This window comes from Mesoplodon densirostris, chromosome 19, assembly GCF_025265405.1.
Source record: "Mesoplodon densirostris isolate mMesDen1 chromosome 19, mMesDen1 primary haplotype, whole genome shotgun sequence".
NCBI classification, from domain to species: Eukaryota; Metazoa; Chordata; class Mammalia; order Artiodactyla; family Ziphiidae; genus Mesoplodon; species Mesoplodon densirostris.
This window is the reverse complement of record NC_082679.1, coordinates 37,958,369-37,979,590: the sequence shown is the minus strand read 5'-3', so window position 1 is coordinate 37,979,590 and position 21,222 is coordinate 37,958,369. Positions and strand designations below refer to the sequence as shown.

At 41.5% G+C, this 21,222-nt stretch overlaps 1 protein-coding gene across 2 annotated transcripts in view; it reads right to left on the bottom strand.

Moving 5' to 3' along the window:
• The window catches only part of NUP93 (nucleoporin 93), a 104,216-nt gene that overhangs the window by 28,942 nt on the left and 54,052 nt on the right, over positions 1-21,222 (bottom strand). For both annotated transcript variants that reach the window (XM_060083925.1, XM_060083924.1), the window contains exons 4-5: positions 9,929-9,991; positions 3,686-3,814 (exon numbers count right to left, since the gene is read on the bottom strand). In XM_060083925.1, coding sequence (XP_059939908.1) covers positions 3,686-3,814; positions 9,929-9,991 — 192 coding nt within the window. The remainder of the gene's footprint in view (positions 1-3,685; positions 3,815-9,928; positions 9,992-21,222) is intronic.

Genomic DNA, 21,222 nt, shown 5'->3' with positions numbered 1-21,222 from the left:
TAGTGAATGAAAAGGCACAGAACGGGGGATGCTGGGGTGCCGACAATGTTGTTTCTTCATCTGGGTGTGTTCCCTTTTGGTATATTCATTGAGCTGTATACTTAAAAAGTGCATACTTTTCTGTATATATGTTATACTTCAGGAAAAAAGTTCAAAACAGAAACAAACAACAAAACCTACAAGGTTCCAGAAATGCCAATTCCCTGGATTATCTGAAGAACCATCTGCATCATTTGTCAGCTTTTTCAGCAAAGTTATCCACTCTGCTAGGTGTCACAACAGAGAACAGCAAAAGTATCAATAACTCCCTTCCAAGAGGGAGGACTCGAGGTCAAGGAAGCAGAGTCTACTAAATAGACTAGTCTATTTTTAAGACAAGAGCAATCAAGAAAGAATATCTCATTAGCAGCTTATAATTACTTCCAAATCCCAATACAGACTACAACCTATTAACACAATTTTAAAAATGAAGTTTATAAAACCATGAGCTGTTCTACTTATCTGCCCAGACTCACAAGAAATTGAGAAAGAAACATTAGGCTGGCCAAGGATTATATACATTAGCTCTTTTTTCCCAAAGACTCTCCTCTTCTTTGAAATCTTTGAGTCTAAGAAATGTGGAACAGGGTCATTAATGAGTAATTTCCTAAGATAAAAGACTTTAGCATGTATTTATTTTGCGGGCTAATTTAATAGAAAAACTGGGTTTTAAATCAGGAGCAAATTTGTGGATACAGGATGTGTGAAGTTACCCTGCAGGCATGACACACTGCCAAGCTACCCACCTTTGACCCAGACTTCAACAGAACGATGGTCTAGAAGCCAACAGTCCTGGATCTCACCAGCATATTACACATCTCTCTGAGCCTTAGTTGTCCTATCTCCCATGAGAAAAGAATGCTAGCTAGTTAAGAAACAACTTCTGGGGAAAGGATTTATCAGGAAGCAATGGCAATATTACTTGAAATGTCTAATGCTATAATCTTTGTGACATTATAATTTTTAACCTGCACCTCCAAATTATCTGAAACTACTTACTTTAAAACAATAGTAAGGGGCGCCCATTATGGGTCAGGTGCTTTATGTTATCACTAATCTTCCCAATAATCCCATTTCACCAATGAAGACATTAAATGTCTGCAGGGTTAAATAACTTGGATGAGGTCTCAGAACTAGTCAGCGGTGAAGCTAGAATCTGAACCCCAGGGCTGTTCTCTCCCCAGCACCAGCGTGGTAAATGTGTGGTTAAGTCACAGCTCCCACTGGCACAAGGGCAGACATCACTAATCAAGCTAGACACTCTTTTCTGCTGATCCCAAGATGCAGCCTCAAATCCCTCTCAGGAAAGATCTCCAGGATAAATAAGTGAAAAAAGCATGATATAGAACAGAGCATATAGTAAAATAACTTTTGTGTAAGAAGGAGGGAAGATAATATATTGCCTTGTATTCATATCAAGAGACTCTGGAAATATTACACAAGAAAGTAATAACAGTGATTACTTCTAGGGAGAGGCAAAGCGGGGAGGGAATGAGCTTCTGGGCACAGGGTACTTTAGTTCTCGAGTCATATGAATACACTGCCTTTAAAAAAAATTAGATTTTAAAGAGGAGAAACCCCTCAACTTAGCACCACCACCAATCAATGAACACTGGCAATTAAAATAAACCCTATTAAACATACCCACTCTAAAATCACACTGTTTCAACATATCCCTAATACTCTGGTTAGCACAAAGTTAGCTAAGGCCAAATTATTTATTCAACAAATATATCTAGAGCATCTAATATGTTCCAGGGACTCTTCTAGGCACTGGAGATATGAGTAAACACAACAAACAAAAATCCTTACCTTCATGGAATTTACATTCTACTGTGAGAAACAGACAGTAAGCAATATAAAGACATAAAATATATACAATGGTTTAAAGTGAAGAAGTGCTAAAAAGAAAAATATAGCAAGAAAAGGGGATATAGAAAGTGCTGAATGGGGAAAGGTTGGTTTCAGATATCAAGGCCCTGGAAGGCCTCACTGAGATGGCACCGGGTAATATTTGAAGAAAGTGAGGGAGACAGCCATGCAGTTATTTGGGGGAAGAGCCTTCTGGGCACAAGCAACAGGAAGCCCAGAGGACCTGAGGCAGGAGCAAGCCTACCCGGTTCGTTCAAGGAACCTGTGACAAGCTTGTTTGGCTGGAGCAGCAAGAGCAACAGGGAGAGCAGAATAACTTGAGCTGCGAGAGGCAACAAGACCAGGTCAGGTAGGGACTTAGAGGTCATGGTAAAGACTCTGGCTTTCACTCCAAATGAGATGGGTGTCACTGGAGGATCCCAAACAGAGGAGTGGCATGATCTAGCCTGTGTCTTAATAGCGTCACTCTGGCTGCTGTGCTGAAAAGACTGTACAAGGGCAAAAGCAGGGAGACCAGCGTGGTTGACAACCTCTAAGATGACTCCCAATAATCCCCACTTCCTGGGATCTGAGCCCTCGTTTAATCCTCTCTCCTTGAGCATAGGCTGAATTTAGTGACTTACCTTGATCAAAGTAAAGCGACAGGATATTACTTTCAATATTAAGTCACGGAAAGACGGTGATTTCTGTCTTGGGGGGCCTTTAGCTCTTCCTTGGATCCCTCACTCTTGCTCCAGGGGAAGCAAACTATCATGTTGTGAGCAACACAAGAGAGACCCACATGACGAGGAACTGACGTCCCTAGCCAAGAGCCAGGGAGGACCTGAGGCTTGCCAAGAGGCACGTGAGGTAGCCTGGGAGTGGATCCTTCCCGAGTTTAGCCCTGCAGTGAGTGTTGCCTCAGCCAACATCTTGACCGCAGCCTCAAGAGACCCTGAACTATTTCTGGTAAATGCAGCTGAGCTAAATGATTGTTTTCAGCCACTACGGTTTGGAGTGATTGGTTACATAGCAATAGATAATGGAAATAACCAGTTAGGAGGTTAGTCCAATAATGTGAACAAGAGATGATGGTGACTTGGACCAGAGTGCTAACAGCAGAGGTGGTAAGAAGTGGTTGGATTCTGGGGATATTTTGAGAGTAGGGTTAAGTGGATTTGCCAACATGTAAGAGAGTCTAGGTGAGAGAAAGGGAGGACAAAAATGAATCTGAGGTGTTTGATCTGAGCAAGTGAAAAACTGCAACTGCCCTTTATAAAGATGATAAACTCTGTGAGAAAAGAAGGTTGATGCCAGGAGGGAGTTGAGGGCAGTAGCTACCATGACTCAATTCTAAACATGTTTAGCTTGATGGCTCTGAGACATCTGAGCACAGCCAAGAAGGCCACTAGAAAAATGAGTCTGGGGGTGTTTGGGGCTGTGATGTAAATTTAAGTCTTCAAGTACATAGATGGTATTTAATACCACAAGCCCAGATGAGATCAACGGGGCAGTAACTGAGGAAGAAACAAGAACAGGTCAAGGACTGAGCCCTGGGACACAAAAACACCTAGGGGTCAAGGAGTTTGAGGAAAATTCAGCAAAAGAGGCTGAGCAGAAGCAGCCAGACATGTTGGAGGAAATCCAGGCAAACATGGGCATCTGGAAGGCAATGAAGAGAGGGCTTCAAGGGGGAGACAGTGATCAACCGTGCCAGGACTGTCAGTAGTCAAGCAGACAAGCATTCTCTGACCTCACAGTTTTCATCGTGGTTTACCTTCTGGACTCAACCTACCTCGCTTTCTTGAGTAAAGTCAAGGGCATCTTCTCCCGATGCCAGCAGGGTGTGGAGAATCCGCTGTTTCACTTGCTCCCACTCAACCAGCATTGACTCTCGATGGTACTCCTCAGCCATGCCAAAGGTCTGTTGGAGAGGAGCAGAGAGAGATGACCCAAATGAGAAGACAAAGAACACGGTTTCCCTGGAAGCACAACGGAAATTCAAAGCCCTCCAGATCTGCCATCTTTCCATAAGTGGAGCAAAGGCAATCTATTTCAAATTATCCTTAAAGAATTTACTGACAACTGTTTGCAACATGACCTATTTCATCAAGTCTAACACATTAAATTTTTTAAAATTGTGGCAAAATGCACTTAACAATAAAACTTACCATGTTAACCCTTTTTAAGTGTACAGTTCAGTGGTATTAAGTTCATTCACACGGCTGTGCAAACATCACCACCATACATCTCCAGAACTCTTTTCATCATGCAAAAATGAAATTCTGTACCCATTAAACAATAACTTCATTCCCACCCTCCCCCAGTCACAGGCAACCACCATTCTACTTCTGTCTCTATGATTTTGACCACTTCTAGGTACCTCATGGAAGTGCAATCATACAGTATTTGTCTTCTTATGTCTGGCTTATTTCACTTAGCAAAATGTCCTCAAGATTCATCCATGTTATAGCATATGCAGTCTTGTTCCTTTTTAAGGCTGAATAATACTCCACTGTATGTACACACCACATTTTGTTTATCCATTCATCTATCCATGGACACTTGAGTTGCTTCCAATTTTTGGTAATTGTGAATCGTGCTACTGTGAACATGGGTGTACAAATATCTCTTCAAATTCCTGCTTTCAGTTCTTTGGGATACATACCCAGAAATGGAATTGCTGGATCAGATGGTCATCCTATGTTTAATTTTTTGAGCGATTGCATAATGTTTCCAAAGAGGCTGTACCATTTTTCATTCTCATCAACAGTGCACAAAGGTTCCAATTTCTCTACATCCTCTCCAATACTCACTATTTTCTGGGTTTTTTTGATTGTAGCCATGCTAATGGGTGTGAGGTGATAATTCATGGTTTGATTTGCATTTCTCTAATGAATAGTGATGTTGAACATCTTTTCATGTGCTTATTAAGATAAATATCTTCTTAAAACCTCTGAAATTAGGCTACATATTACAATTGATAGCATGTCAAAAGCTTAAATTGAAGTACTTTTTCTTTGTAGTACATAAAATAATGATGGATTATAAAGTCAATGGTATCTTAAGATTTAATGAGCCTCTAAGATAAGACAAAAAGTAAGATTCTCCCAGTGTCTATTTTTTTAAGAAACAGTAATATTTTTATATGAGGAAGCAAATCAGTAAAAGAAAAAACAACAGAGCCTTTTGCAATTAGGTTTCCTATCAGTCTTCTCAAAGTCACTACTGAAATGTCTGGCAAACCTCACTTCTATCTGCTGGTGACACAGCAGGTTGCCAAAACAAAGGCACTCAGAAGGAAAAGAAAAAAGAGAAAGAAGGAAAACAAAGAAAAGAGGAAGGGGGGCTTCCTTGGTGGCACAGTGGTTAGGAATCTGCCTGCCAATGCAGGGGATATGGGTTCAAGCGCTGGTGCGGGAAGATCTCCCATGCCTAGGAGCAACTAAGCCTGTGCACCACAACTACTGAGCCTGTACTCTAGAGCCCGCGAGCCACAACTACTGAGCCTGTGTGCCACAACTACTGAAGCCCATGTGCCTAGAGCCCGTGCTCCACAACAAGAGAAGCCACCACAGTGAGAAGCCCGTGTACCGCAACGAAGAGTAGCCCCACTCACCACAACTAGAGAAAGCCCTTCACTGCACGCAGCAACGAAGACCCAATGCAGCCAAAAATAAATAAAATAAAACTAAAAAAAAATCTAGGAGTGGTCAAAAAAAAAAAAAAGAAAGGGAAGAGGGAGGAAGGGAGAACACACACACACACACACACACAAAACAAAAAAACAAGAAAAAAAAACAAAACCCAAAAAACAAAAGCAAAACCAAAACCCCTCTGAGGAGGAGATTAAAGCAACTTATAGAGACATACTGAATCATAACCATTCTTAGCCTATTATTCTTCAATTGGCAGACCAGGTTTCCCATCAGCTTAAGCCCACTTCTCAAAAATCCATTTCATTTACAATCAGATTGGCATCTAATTAGGCAGCACCAAGGGAATGAGTATTTAGTAATGCCTGCTTTATTTTGGCAATGCAGATAATTTATACTGATAATATTCATATATATAAGCTCTGGGAAACTATCAGAAAAATCATATACTCCTGGGCCTCCCTGGTGGCGCAAGTGGTTGAGAGTCCGCCTGCCGATGCAGGGGATACGGGTTCGTGCCCCGGTCTGGGAGGATCCCATATGCCGCGGAGCGGCTGGGCCCGTGAGCCATGGCCGCTGAGCCTGCGCGTCCGGAGCCTGCGCGTCCGGAGCCTGTGCTCCGCAACGGGGGAGGCCACAACAGTGAGAGGCCCGCATACAGCAAAAAAAAAAAAAAAAAAAAAAAAAAAAAAAATCATATACTCCTTCTACAAATGGGATGTTTGAATGTGGACCAATATTTATTAAAATGTGAAAAAGAGAGCAGACACCCACAAAAATGATTAGGAAGAGGGTTGGCACATCTTGCAAATTTGATTTGGTCCATCTATCAATGGATCTCTTTTCTAATATGTATTGTGAAGACAAAAAAAGAAATGACTATCAAAAACTTTAAAAACAGTCTCTCATCTGGTTTTCTTCCCACTGAAGGTCAGGCAGAATGGACCACTCCAAGTAGCCTGGATCGAAAAAAATACCCGGAGAAAAATAATTTTCTCTTGCTACATTAGTGACCTTAAACACGAAAGCTATGCATTTTGAACAGAGAAAAGTATGCTGGAACAGAGAGGTGGGGTAGAGGGGAGGGGAAGAGGTAGTTTCTCTAGAAGCTATCCAGAAATAGTGCACATGTTGAACCACATTTCTTCTAAAACTCTTCTATTTAGTGGGCATCCACCTCCTTAACCTTGAACCTGTCCCAGAAAGGGAAAATAAGAGGGCCATGGGGCAGGAGGACCAGGGCGGGTTGAAATAAGGAGGTGGAGGGCTGGCATACCATACAGCTTTCCAAACTTGCAATAGGAAGTGAGGCACTGACTAAGCGCTGCCACTGACCCAGGACACCACAGTGTCACAAGAATTTTTCTTAAGGGTAAGTCCTCTGGCTGATAAAGAATGGCAGAGCACTAAAGGCAATTGAAGAAAACACAATCTGTCTCAGAGACACTGTTGATGAGGATGGCAGGGGCAGGCTTCCAGCATCACGTAAGGGTCAGGGCGACAACAGTGGGAATTAACCATCCCCTGTTAATCAAGCTGCCCACCTGTGTGCCAAGAACTCCTGCTTCAAGAACACAGGAAATACTCTGAAAACTGGCAGCTTTCTGAGCTCAAATCCTCAGATGTATCTGAGAAATATGCCAGGCTACTCATTTAGAAACAGCTCCACAACCTGAACAAACAGCACTGTCGTTCCATTCATCATTAGTGTGATAAGGAGCTTCAAATAAAAATAAATGGTCCAACATTAAAATTCTCTTCCCTTCACCATGCCACCCCCAGCTTATCTTAATTACATTAGAGATAATGGAACATCCAATTTGTGGGCTAATCAGGGATGATCAGCCACCCATCTGCCCTCTTCCAGTCTATTCCCTTTAGACCCACATCTGAACCACCAGATTAGGTGCAAAGAAGAATGTCAACTAGAGGAGCTAATGAGAGAGAATCAACAGAGCTACTCAAAAGAGCTAAGAACTAAGAGAAAAGGAGGACAGTGAGGGTCTGAGACAAGGTGAGAGACAGGGATAGCAGGGATAAGGAAAGACAAACCACAGAAAACGACAAAGCAGTGGAGAAACTATTATAAATTAAATCCGGGGACTTCCCTGGTGGCGCAGTGGTTAAGACTCTGTGCTCCCAATTCAGGGGGCCCCCAGTTCGATCCCTGGTTGGGGAACTAGATCGCATAGGCATACTGCAACTAAGAGTTCGCATACCACAACTAAGACCCAGTGCACCCCCCCCCCAAAAAAAGATTGTCATTGTCAAGACAGGCAGACCTCAGATATATTAAAAAAAAAATTAAATCCAAATCTTTCAAGTTATGTGGGGAAATATATCTCTTTGAACATAGTTAAGAAAGGAAGGCAGGGAAAGAACTGGGCAACTGAATTAAGAACAGGTGGGGAGCACTCGAACCCCATTTTCATAAAGGGAAGAGGGCAACCTGCTTTGACTTCACACCCACTTATTATTGAGCTGTTGCTGGCTTTTAGAAACTCTACATATGTTCTGATAATGTTGTTCTGTTTTTGCTGGGATGCACCAAATGGGAAAAGATAGTACACATTTGTGGTTTTGTAGCTTGTTTTCTTGGCATTTCAGCAGGATATTGGCAAGTTATTCAAACGTGAAATTACCACCAATAATGCCAAAAAGCTGCTCACCTTTTTGTTTGAAAATGATTCTTGTTCAGCAGCAGCCTCTGGTGTCCAGACAGGTGAAGGGTTCCCCCCGCCAGGGCCAGCTCCCAACACCGGAACATCTCCCTCACAAACACATATGCACACATTTTGCACTGTGGTATGTCACTTAAATGTTTTGGCTGGCTGCACATTCAGTCTCAATATGGCACAACGTTCAGAGACTGCCAATTTCAGAAACACATTCCGCAGGGTAAATGGATTAATAAGGCTCGGTGGCATTCGACAATCCTAATTTAATTTCATCGGTCCTTTACAGCAGGAGAATCAATGTTGGTGAGTAACTCACTCCAAGTGTGAACCAAAAAAAACCTTAAAAAAAATATTTTCAAATCTGGATCAAGTGAATTTCTCTATTTCTAGGAATAAGTACTATTGCCAAAAATATAATTAATTAAATTTTAGGGAATTTTACTCTGATAATTAAACATATCAGTCATTTAAATAATGTCTCTGAAACATATTCTTATAAATTAGAGCTGGCAAGCCCCCCTGCTGCCCTATCTCACTCATATCAGCCCTACTTAGACATTTCCACCTGTATGGAATATTCTAATAAAGCACACTGAGAAGCAGCATTTTTTTTTTACTTTCTTATTTTTTGAACCACATAAATAATACACAAATACATTTCACTTGATCTAAGGCTTACATAAGTAAACAGCAAAACAGAGATTCCCTTCACCCCTACTCCCTTGCAGAGACAGCTACTGCTTCCAGACTAATGTGAACCCTCCAGCCTCCTTCCTGGGAAAAGCTGCATTTTTAGAACCAACTCCACATGATCATTAACCTTCCTCCTCCCTCCCCAAAAGACTCTGGGGGCCTGAAAATCTTACTCCATAATGGAATGTATTGGAAAGATTTTGATCTTTTAATCCTTGTCAAACAAATGAAGATAACTCACGTTAGTAAAGTAAATGATCTTTGACTGTCTCGAGGGAATGTTTGTTGCGAAATATTGCTGCACATATAATGGCTGTTCTGGCTGACTTATTTACTATCCTCTCGAATATCAAGATGTTTTTTGTTTGTTTGTTTCAAAGAGCTTGGAGAAATTGTTAATTTAAAAGGTGGTGTAGAAGGTCAAATTGTGTGATAAAAGGAAAAGAAACTGAGGAAAATTATCAATATCATAATTGCTTTTCTGAACTGCTGATTCAGTATAAACCAAAATACCATTTATACTGTAACAATGAAACCAAAGAATTGTCTGGCCCTTCCATTTTATGATTAACTTAATAATTAACCGACCAGCCCAGTGTTTCAGATGCAGTCACTAAATACACGTAGAGTTATGAGCATGGTATTTTCCTCAAAAATGGTTCCTGTAGGGCTTCCCTGGTGGCGCAGTGGTTGAGAATCCGCCTGCTGATGCAGGGGACACGGGTTCATGCCCCGGTCCGGGAAGATCCCACATGCCGCGGAGCTGCTGGGCCCGTGAGCCATGGCCGCCGAGCCTGCACGTCCGGAGCCTGTGCTCCGCAACGGGAGAGGCCACAACAGTGAGAGGCCCGCGTACCGCAAAAAAAAAAATGGTTCCTGTAGAACTCCCTCTGGTGAACTATCAAGAGAGCTGGGCCTGGAACACAGAAACCAGCTTCTAGAACCTCCACGCCCCAGTATACACTGCTGCCCTCACAACAGTATACATATACATTTGGGTTCATTTCTTACCCTCTTGCGGGACTCTTCGATGGCAGACAGCAGGGCATTGTCCTTTTCATTCTTTAGGAAGCCCTAGGAAGGAGGAGAGAAATGACACAATTTAGGTTAAAATTAACAAAATTAACCTTCAAATAATCAAAAGCACACTGTAGGCAAAAGAAGAAAAACACCCGTAAGGATATCTGCTACCCTGCCTACCTTCACCCTCACAAAACTCTCTCAACTTGAATATGGCCCATATTATAGATACAGCTTTGGCTATGCAGCCAGTCACAGTGCCTGTTAACTGTTCCTCGGTCTATATTTCTCTGTTGTTTTCAGTTAATTCTTCAATTTCTTCCTAACATTGAGGAAGGCATCAGCCATCCCTTTGTTTGGGTGTTTTTCACTTGTTTGTCAATGGCTGGGATACCTGAAAAATCATTTATTTATGCTTTTCTTCTGGGGTTGTGCTATGTGCACTCCCTATTTCAGGCCTGATGACACCTGCTGCTTATTTAATACAGGTGGGGTGAAGAGGAACTGGCCCACAAGGCTGGTTTAATACACACAGGGTTAAATGTCTGCAAAATGCAACTTCATGATAACACAACAGACCTAGTTTTACATCATGGTTCCCCCATTTACTACTTGCACGGGTGACGATTTTAGACAAGTCATCCAGATTCTCTAAACCTTAGTTTATTCATATGTAAAATGAATATTAAATGAGACAATGTAATCAAGTGTTTGGCCCAAGGCTCAATACATGTAGCTCTAGCATTAGGATTGATTAGATCTGTTGGCGACATTAAAGAAAGATGCCCAGGGTGACTTCCTAGTTGCTATTCATTGTCCTCATTGCTCAACCGGAGATCCTGGGGAGGAGGACAAGGGACAGATGCAGACAGAGTGGGCTTCCATGCTGATGCCTTGCCATTCACACAGGGGTGAAGCTTTCTCCCCACAGCCTGGGATGTGGGGGCCAAGTAGGAACAAGGAAGATGATCCATTAACTAATAAGTAGTGATCAAACTCTTGGTTGTAATATGAAAGATTCTGAGTGACCCTATACATTAGATCCACCTACACTATGGAATGCAAGGTACCTGCGTGTCAAGCACACTATGGGTGTATTTATACATGTCCCAAAATCATCTGTTTTTTCAGAATCATGTTTTTGCTCTTTTTGTTTTAGGAACTCTTTGGGGGAATATAATACAAAGTAGAATTAAGCTAAAGTTTTTAAAGTGACATGCTAAATTTTAAAACATCTGACAGTTTTCTTGAAAGCTTACTGTCATGGTTAATTGATTAATTTATTGATCACTTATTTATATTTCAACAATTATAACATTTTAGTATATTTTGTTCAAACAGTCGCAGATAAGGCTGTGATTCTTAAAACAAAACAAAACAAAACAAAACAGGGGTAGGGGGCTGGATAAGAGTGGGGACATATATTTAAATAAAATATTACTAATCTTCACAGGATTGTCCACATCTGTTGTTACAGCCCGACCTGGGCAGTGCACTGGAATGGAAAGAGACAATGGCCAGCAGCTCGGGGAACAGTTCCCTCATTGGCTCCTCCAGGGCAGTCCCTGAGGCAGCTCTCAGGCAGCTCTGAGGACATGACACAGAGGCTGCTCCAAACACCTCTACTGATATTCGGTGGTGGGGGTGAGGGGGTGGAGGGAAGCATCTGCCACTTGCTTCTAAAATAATGGCCTCAATAAACCAGAGCACATAAAGCTAGGACCCCACGTAATCCAATCAGAAGGGGGCAGCTTCTCACCACGTGTCTGTTTCTGGCCATTGCAAGGGAGCCAGACACGAAATCATGGGAAGGATTTTAATGGACCTTGTTCATACCCTTAGCAGCAAATGATTACATCAAGTCAACAAATCTTTATTATGATTTCCCTTTTCCTGAGCGGGTCTTCAGTGGCTAAAGCTAAAGGCTTTAGTGTCACAGTTTATAAACAAAGCTATAGAACTATTATCTTCGACTGCTGTTCCTGAACAAAGGGCATAAGATTGTGCTTTGTTGCACCTTTTCATGGCTGCTGCTGATTGTCAGGGTGGTGGTGATAACCACTGACTGACAAGGCCTGGTCTCATTTTTTTCTTTTTGGCTGGGTTGGCAAGGAGTGTGCCAAGTGCCCCACCCCCTCTCTGGGCTTCTCTGCTCGTCCCAGTGACCAGCCCATCCCATTCTTTTAACTGCATCTGTGTCTGCGTATAACCCATATACACATACACACAATTCAAACACAAATGCAAAGCAATAATCAGACACATTTGTTTAAAAGCAACATAATATTCTGTAAGAAACACAATTTCAAAATTTCTAAGAAATGAAATTTCAAGTAGTGGTTAAGAAAGAAAAAGAAGAAAAAAAGGCATTGCTTTGGGGGCAGATTACTCTCTTCTTTATAAACCTACCTTCCAAAAATCTCACTTAATAAATTAAATGAAGTATTTGTGCATGAGAATCAAATTACAGATATCACCTACATATGAACAAAGATCATGAGCCACTATGCACCTCTACAACTGGGCTTTCTCTATAGCACAAACCAAGCCCACAAACTATAAAGATTTTGAATTTTAATTTTTCATCCTTTATTCCTTCTTTCATCATTTATTCCTTATGTAACCTATGTAACCTATGTAAAATAGTCCCCTCCTATCATATTTTATTTTTAAAAACAACGTATTAGTGACCTATCTTTTGAAAAGAATCTTAAATAATATACAGTCAGAATAGTGCTGGGATCCGTGTGCCATCTAGTGGCAGTTAGTTTCTTGTAAAGAATATACACCTTAAGGAAGAATAACAAATTAAAGAACTAATAAGTTGGGCAAGAAAATACCTGCCTCAGCCCAAGTTTCCCACGGATCTCTTCTACTTCCCTTTTCCATGTGTGTGTTTCCTTTCCTTCCAGCTCCTCCTGTGAGGCACCTCTCAGGCCCCTCATCTCAGAGATATATTTTTATAGTTTATCAGAAAATGGGTTTTCTATAGAGGTGAGCTGGGGTGAGAACAGTGTACTAGGAGGTGCCCTCACTCATTGGGTGGGGCTCCTTGCCACACTGAAGACTCCTGGTCAAAGCGAAGGCCCAACAGCTCACTTCCTACTTGGAGATGCCAGCCATCTAACTGACCCTCAGAGACCCTCATCATTAATATCTCCTCTTTTTGCCAACAAGTGCTCCCACCCAGCCCTTCTACTGCTGGCCCACTCAATAAAGAACATTCCATAAACATCTGCAGGCCTGCTAAGTAAGATAACTACCCTTGACTTACCATCTGTATACTGCTCCTCTCTGCCAGGGTCCTGGAAACAGACCCTCTTCTAACTGACTCCTTGAATGGGTTTTGGTTTCAAGCTTTCTGTAACATATAATAGCTCCCATTCAAGAAGCAATTAAGGGCCAGACATTGCTCCAAGCAATTCAAAGACATTATTGCTAATCTTTTAACAATATGAAAGAGTAGACATGATCACTCCATTCTCCTCCCTCCCCCGCCAATCCCATTTTACAGGTAAGAAACAGATTTCAGCATTCAACTAACATGACAAGGGTTTCCGACCAGGAAGAGGCAGAGGCAGAATTCAAACACAGCTCTAACTCTCAAAAGACCAACTGTTTCTGAAATACTTAGGGAATAGTAAACTTCTAAATTTAGAAAATAAAGATAAATTTCCTTTTATCTCTAAAAGGATGGGAGTCCAGGAGGGGAGCAAAATATCCTTAAATTTGTTTTCTTCATCAGTTATTAGTTCCCCTTTATAGATGATGAAGTTGAAGGCTCAGAGAATACTAATTCTTATATCAGTACTAGTAAGAGCTAACACTTATATGGATATGGTGATTACTTTGTGCTAAGTGTGTTACACACATTTGGTTCATTGGTTTACTTTTAACCCAATGCTAAACTGCCTCTCAATAGTACTTAGCTGGATGATCCTTTAAAGTATGTTCTTAAAGGGCTGTGTGAGATGGTTTCCAGAGCTTCTATCAACTCTAAAACACTGTGGTTTCATATTAAGATCACCTGGTTCGTAAGTAGCCAAGTTCAGACTTAGAATAAAAATTTTCTGACCCCTTTTCTACCTTTTTCCACTCTACCGTGCAAGTCAAGATGAGCTAGACAGCTATTTTACACTTGCATATTTATTCCTTTCCTCCCCTACTTCACATAGTTAGGTGAGGAATGAAACAAGTTTGGGGCATTCCTTTAGAATGGTGTTTTTCAAAATGTGCGTCAGAACCCATAATTGGGTTATGAAATCAACCAGCATTTTTTAAATGAAATAAAATGTAATAGAGATATGTGGTATAGGTAAATACTGTTTTGTGCAACATTCTTTCAATTATATATACTTATTTGTACGTATGAAGTGGGTCATGGTGTTAAATGTATTTCTTACTATGGATCACAGACAAAAAAGCTGGAGAAATCACTGTTCTAGCCTGCCAACGCTATAGTGTTCCAAAATATTATTATTATTTATTGCTGTGGAACAATAAACACTGTACACCTGCACAAGCAATATCTCCAGCCACATGTTCCATCTTTAACAGAGGAAGTGGGCTGCCTTGCAATGTATGCTGTCTGAGAATAACCCAGAATGTAACTGCAAGGTAAGCCAACTCTCCTATCAAAACTGTAGTCACATCTCAGGGACCTGGCAGCCAAACTGGCTTTTAAATGGCTCGGGTTGAGAAAGACAAGTATGAAAAACTGCCTTATTTTAATTACCACGAAGACTCTGGGTTTCAGAATATAAATGACTGTAGAAAAAGTGAGTGGGCAAAGGATGTTTGTTTTTGTCAAATGGCCAAATTCTCTTCACTTATTTGCCTTCCAAAAGTGAAAGCTGTAAGAAAGAAGGGTCTCTATGAGAAATATTTTAGTATCCACTTTAGCTAGGAAAGTACGATGGCAAAAAGAGCCTGCATTGATTCTTTCACAGTTCTTTGCTTTCCACCAACAACAAATAAGTGATTTATTGAACAGTTATGTAAACGGTTTGAATTGAAGCACACACAGACTTCCTAATCATTAAAAAATAAAACAAAAAAGATAAAATAATTAGTCTAAGTTGGCCCCACAAAACAAAAGCCATATTTTACATGGCCCTCAAAACACAAAAGACCGTTCTAGGTCTCCTCCCCTTCAACAGACCAACTGGTGATCCACCCTGTCAAACTTTAAAGTGAGGCAGCCATAGCAGGCCTGACTTTCTATCAGAAGGTATCTGACATGAGACAAAAACACATGGTGAGTTGCTGTAAAAAATCTTGTCTCTTCTCTCATTTAATACATAAAATATATACAAATTTATAGGAAGTCAATAACCAACATTCCAAATCCAAATAATATTAACACAAGTAAGCAGTGGCCATAGTTAATGGCCACTGTGGTTGGAAAAAACATTGCCAAGACACAAGCAGGAGCTAGGAGGGCAATGAAAAAGGAAAGAAAAAAAGCAGGGCAAAAAATAAACTTAAAAAACAGAATAATCAAGAGGGTCTGTTCCAAGATGAAACAAGAATTCCAATAAGCACTACAAGTATTCCTTAGAACTTTAGATAGTGAAATGGAGAAGTGTCCACTTTCTGTCAAGACAGGACTATGAGTTGTACCCATTATTTTGCTTGAGCTCATTCTGAATAAAATACCACTCCCTTAACCTCTCCCAAACCTTCTTCCCAATTTCTGAACGAATGACCTCTTCTGAAGTCTTCTCTTGGATAAAATTTTTACAAAGGTAAAACTACTACTAAAGGAGAAAGTGAGGAAGGACAAAGCAAGATACTGTTTTCAGATGAGCACAACAGAAATCCTGCCAGCACTGGAGCTGCTGGGCTTATCAGATGGTGTGGACAGGCTTTTCATTAGCTCCCTTTGTGGTGCCTACAGAGAACCCTCAAGGAATTTTTCAGGTGCAAAGAGATATTCTTTACTGAAAGCCCAAAAGATGAACAGAGAAATTCAAAATTTAGGGCATTTTCAAAATTTGGGGAACATTCATATGGTTTTATAGCATGCCTGGTTATTTTATTAGATCAATATTTAATGCATTAAAATAAGAGTATATAAAACGTCAGCTTAAAAGGCCCAAGAGAGACTGAATCTCCCTTTGTAAGAAATACAGACTAAATAGCAAATCCAAGCTTTATTCTCCAACTCAAATATTCAGAATAAGTTCCACTGCTTGTTTTCTACCAAAATTTTAATATTTTAAATTGTTTGTTCACAGATTGCATTAAATAAAATATTTTTTCAGACTGCATTAAATTTAAAAGATATTTATCTCTTTAAAATTTAATTTTATATATACATATATATATATCTTCAAAAAATACCCCTGCAGAAAGCAGTGCTAAGCTGGCAGATTTGACATTGTCAATTGTAATACATTTTTAATGCTGTTGTATGATTTCTCACTGTGCATTTATGCAAAAGCCTAGCCACCCTCATTCAGCAGGTGGCAGCAGACCCTGCAAGAGTGGCTGTGGAGTTTGTTCCACCATTTGCCAGTTCAGCAGACCCATCGGCCTACAGGCAGCTCTGGAGTCACAGGTGGCAGACCTTGGTGCTGTGTGAACACCAGGCCATCTGTCACTGTTAGGCTGCAGGGTCCCATTTCATACATGGTTTCTGCTACTGGCCTAAACAAAGGGTCACACAATTACATGATGGATTTGGGCCCATTAAGGCAAAGCAAATCACTTGCTCCCATATAATCCAAATTGGTTTACAAGATGGTCTACAAATTCTCACAGGCTGAAGAGAACTCAACGTGTGCAAAGAGATTCTAAACCCAAGAATACAGAGCTCTGAGCAGTGCTTCCCCCTGGGCCCACCTAGGGCTTTACCGGCAGCATTCTGACTCAAGTGTACTGGCTTGCCTGATCTCTTGCAGCCATGCCAACATAACTGTGACACAATTCCATCTCCCTGTGCCTTCTGGAAAAGCCACAAGCCTTCGAGAGAGCCACTCATGTAAGTCCACCTAATAGCCTTTGTGGATCCCTCCCTATTACCCTCTCCATCCCACAAAAGAACAAAAAGAAGGGTGGGGGAAGTGGAGAGGGAGAGAGAAGAGGAAGGGGAGTTGGGAGAGGAAAAGGAGCAAGGACCTCAGGCCTACAGCTTCAAGAATTAGCCTTCCCATCTTAGGAGAGGGAGAGGGGGAGATGGGGGAGGAGGAGGAAGAGGAGGAAGGGGAGGAAGAGAAGGGGAGGTGAGGGAGGAAAGAAGGGGGAAGGGAAGGAGGAGGAGGGGGAGGGAGGGGGAGGAGGAAATAACTATCATATAACAAACACCCAAACTTCCAAGATTTTCATCACTGGGTAAAGAAAGGATATAAGAAGTAGGACTCACTATGATCCAGAAGGAGAAGGTCAGCTTTGAGAATGGGGACATGTCATTTCTGTAGGGCACTGGTGAGGGGTGCAAGGATGTGCAGCACACCTCCCCCGCCAACACAATGTAGGCATATAACTACTAGATGCCTCTTCCTACTTCTACACCAAGGCGTCAAGCTGGGGCTGCTTAGCACATCTGGTTGCTGCACTTGGAGAATAAGGCCAAGGTTAAGGTCTGCAATCCTGTGAGGGCCATTTAAGTCTCTTGTACTGCAAAGCCAGTTCTGTCCCTTTTAGAGGGCCCAGGGCATCCCTGCTATCTATCTCTGGCCATCAAGGAAAGGAAAGCATCTGTCCAGCTCAGTTATTGGGAGACTCCATGGAGAGGGGGAGCAAGTAGTAAGGGCATAATATAAATGAGTAAAATAAAAAATGATGACCATTTAGTCAACTAGGGAGAGAAAATGCTTTTCAGCAGAAATGCCCCCTCCTCCCAAATCCAGCAGAGCCCTGCAATAACCTTTCGGGGTTGTGTAAGCAACTTTCCCCTGCTGGTCACAAGAGGTCTGGGGAGGATGTGATTTGCTCACCACTGATACCTCACCACTTCCAGAAAACTAGCCAGAGCCTGCACCCTAGTGATGCCGCAGGATGTGCCATGCTGCAGTCGCTGGACCTCTGCTGGCCATCCTCTCTCTCCACTCCTGGGAAGGGGGCACAGGAGCAAGAAAACTAGAAACCGAGGGAGGGAGGGAGAGCAGCCAGCCAACTGCTCTCAGAACGCCGAGGTGGCCCCAGAGGAGAAAGTAAGGACAGCAACTCTGAGCATTTTATCTCCTCTCCCTGCCCCCCAAACCCGTACCCCTGCCCCACCCTGCCCCAAACCAGCATACTTATTAGAGCCACCCTTTGCGGACACAAGAATAGGGAGGATTCTAAAGAGAAAACTTTTCAATCTAGCTTTGCAAATGGAATAAACAGTGTGCCAAAGTATGTGTGGCTTCAAAAATCAGCTGAAGAACCCTCTCCTTACCCAAAGGTATGAACAGATCTAAAAAATATTAATCCCATAGCCACTCTTAGGTGATGGAAAGATAAGATAAGGAGAATACACTAAGGGATGATAAAAATGTTTTAATATGTCTTTGGGGAACTGATTTCCATCTTGGAGATGGATTAGTCCATGTTCAAAGAACTTTGAGTACTAAAACCACACTGCAATATAAAATGGGAATGCATCAATCACAGCCTTTATCATGGCCAAAGTCCCCTCCCACTGCCCCCAAAAACCACTCTAAAAGAACTTATTAAAAGAACCCCGTATTATTTAAAAAATATACAGGTTGCCTGCTTTGTCAGATCTATTGTCTTTTCCCTTTGGAAACAGGAGACAAAAGCAAGATTGGGGGGCCATGAGAAAGACAGACAGCAGAGTGTGTGTCTCTGAGGCAGTCAGGTGGGAGCTGAGTGGTTTTTGCCAGGCTGGTTTCCACAGCACTCAGGATTAAGCCTGAGTTCTACTTAGCAAGCATAAGGAACACCGTTAGTCAAGACAATGTTTGGGAACCACGTGTCATATTAATTCCCTGCTGGTATACGGTGTCAGTCATTTACACTGCAGTCGAAAATCACAGCTCCTCCCGCTATGCAGCACTGTTTATGCTGATGGGATTGGAGCACTGATCATCATGGCTGTCACAGAAAACGGAGCTTTGGTTTTGCTGCAGTTTCTTCTTATTCAGAAATTCTTTTTCAAAAATTCATTTGTCTGGAGACCACTAAAACAACAGACTTTCTCTTTTATAACTTCCCATTGCCTTAAATGGAATTTGTCATGGTACGCCTTTGCTAACAGTACTTGGGATTTCACACTCTCCTAATTAAGTTTGGAAGCGTTTTGACTTTGCCTTGTCAGAGCTGAGGGAATACTGCAGGATGCACTACCACTGTCACCATGGGTACAGAAAACATAAAACACTGCTTAGCTAAAATGGCAAATACAAGCAACAGGAAAGGAGAGAGCAAGATCACTTTTCAAACACAAATTGCCCCAAACTTACAGGGAGCTGAAACCTTTCACCCAGCTCATGCACACTCGGAGGAGAAGGGGCAACCCTGCACTGTGGGACCTAGAGATAAAGGAGTGATCTGCTGGGAGGACATGTCAGAATGCCTGTGCCCATCCCGGAAGACAAGCATTTTGCCCTTCATGTGGAGCAACACAGTGAACCTAAAAAGCTTGACTTGCAGGATATATCTTGTTTTAATTGTTTGGTTATAAATGCATATCATCTACAACAAAGGACCAGGAGGACTCCAAGCACAGCTCAATAAGCCATTTCCGGTAAGACTGCGAAGGAACATCTCTGTGAGTAGGTTGCTAAAGCAAAGACAGACTTTGCTGTAAGCTCAATCCATTAGATCCATCACCAACCAGTAAGCCCACAAAGAGAAAGAGTCAAATGCAAGCAGAGGCACAGCACAGATTACGAGTCTGATGGCCTAGATTTAGGCAAAATTGACTGCTTTCCAGATGTATGACCTTGAGAAAGCTGTTTAATGACAGTAAACCTTGCTTTACTTGACTGTAAGATGAGCTGACTGCGCTACATAAACTCTAAGGCCAGCTCCAGAAATTCCAACTCCATGAGAAGTGGGAACAGGTAAGAAATTAGCATTGTCATGACTATAGTTCACTTCTGAAATAATCCATACCTTAAAACCACACAAGAAATACAATAAACTTTGTTTTTGAAGGCAGCCAACATATATTTAATATTTAAAATAACCAAAGCTCACAGAGAGCTAGAACAAAAATCAGAATCAAAGACAAAGTATTTTCACAGGAATGCTAGTTTCATCTTGCCATAAAGGAGAAGCATACTGTCCTGTTTTCTGAAAATTCATCCTATATTGAAAGGAGTACATTTTCACAATTAAAAAAAGAAGACAGCAAAAAGCAAGGATATTCAGAAGTATTAATAGAAAACAGCTATTTAAAATTTTATTTTATCCATATTTTTCACCAATTTCTTGAAAGCAACAATCAGAAGCTATCTAGATATAAGTGCTAATTAAGTCTTTTGTTCAGGAAAACCTCAAAATTTCTATCTTCTAACAGAATAAAAAGTAATTGTAAATTGGCAGGGCAGTGCTGCTAGAGGTATCTTCAAATTTGATTGAAGGAAAATGACCCGTGCGGTCCACCTCTTATCACAGTGTTCCTGGTGACGCCATTTTACTCCTTCCTCACTGCCATCTTAGTGCCACGAACGTCTCCTAGCGGGCTGGCCAACAGGCTTGCTTATCTACATTTTGGCACTGCCAGAGCATTCAAGGGTTTGGTATGAATATATTTTTTGCAGCAAAAAGAACCAACCCCTGACTCTTTACTACCAGCCAGGCTAAAATTTCAGATTGAAGAGGTTTAGGAATCCCCTACAAGTACCAGAAAGGAGAGTCTCTTCTGAGTAGCCAAACTTGAGTAGACCATGATGGGGTCAAAGAAAATGGGAAGCAACTGGGTCTCTGCTATGTCCTCAGAGTACCTGGTACACAGCTTACAGAAAGCCAGAGAAAGAAAATAAGACCAAAATCTTCAACCAAGTTTTACTTTAAAAATTTCAAAGGAAGGCTCTGTGATACCCTTTATGTCATCCAACCAAACATGTATGCAAGCAAAGATGCAGTTAAAATGGAGTTCTAATTTGCTGCCCTAAAAGTCTTATTTCAAAGTGCAAGCCTTGTAAAAACCAAAGGAAAAGAATCCCTTTACATTCCATTATATAGTAAACAATTAATATATTAAATGTCCTTCTCAGGATTAACAAAATTATATGGAGATCTAGGCTCTTATGCTACAAGCATAAGATTAATGCAAGATTTACGGAATCTTTGTGGGATTCTAAACAGGGCTTAGGAAAACTGAGCCTTCT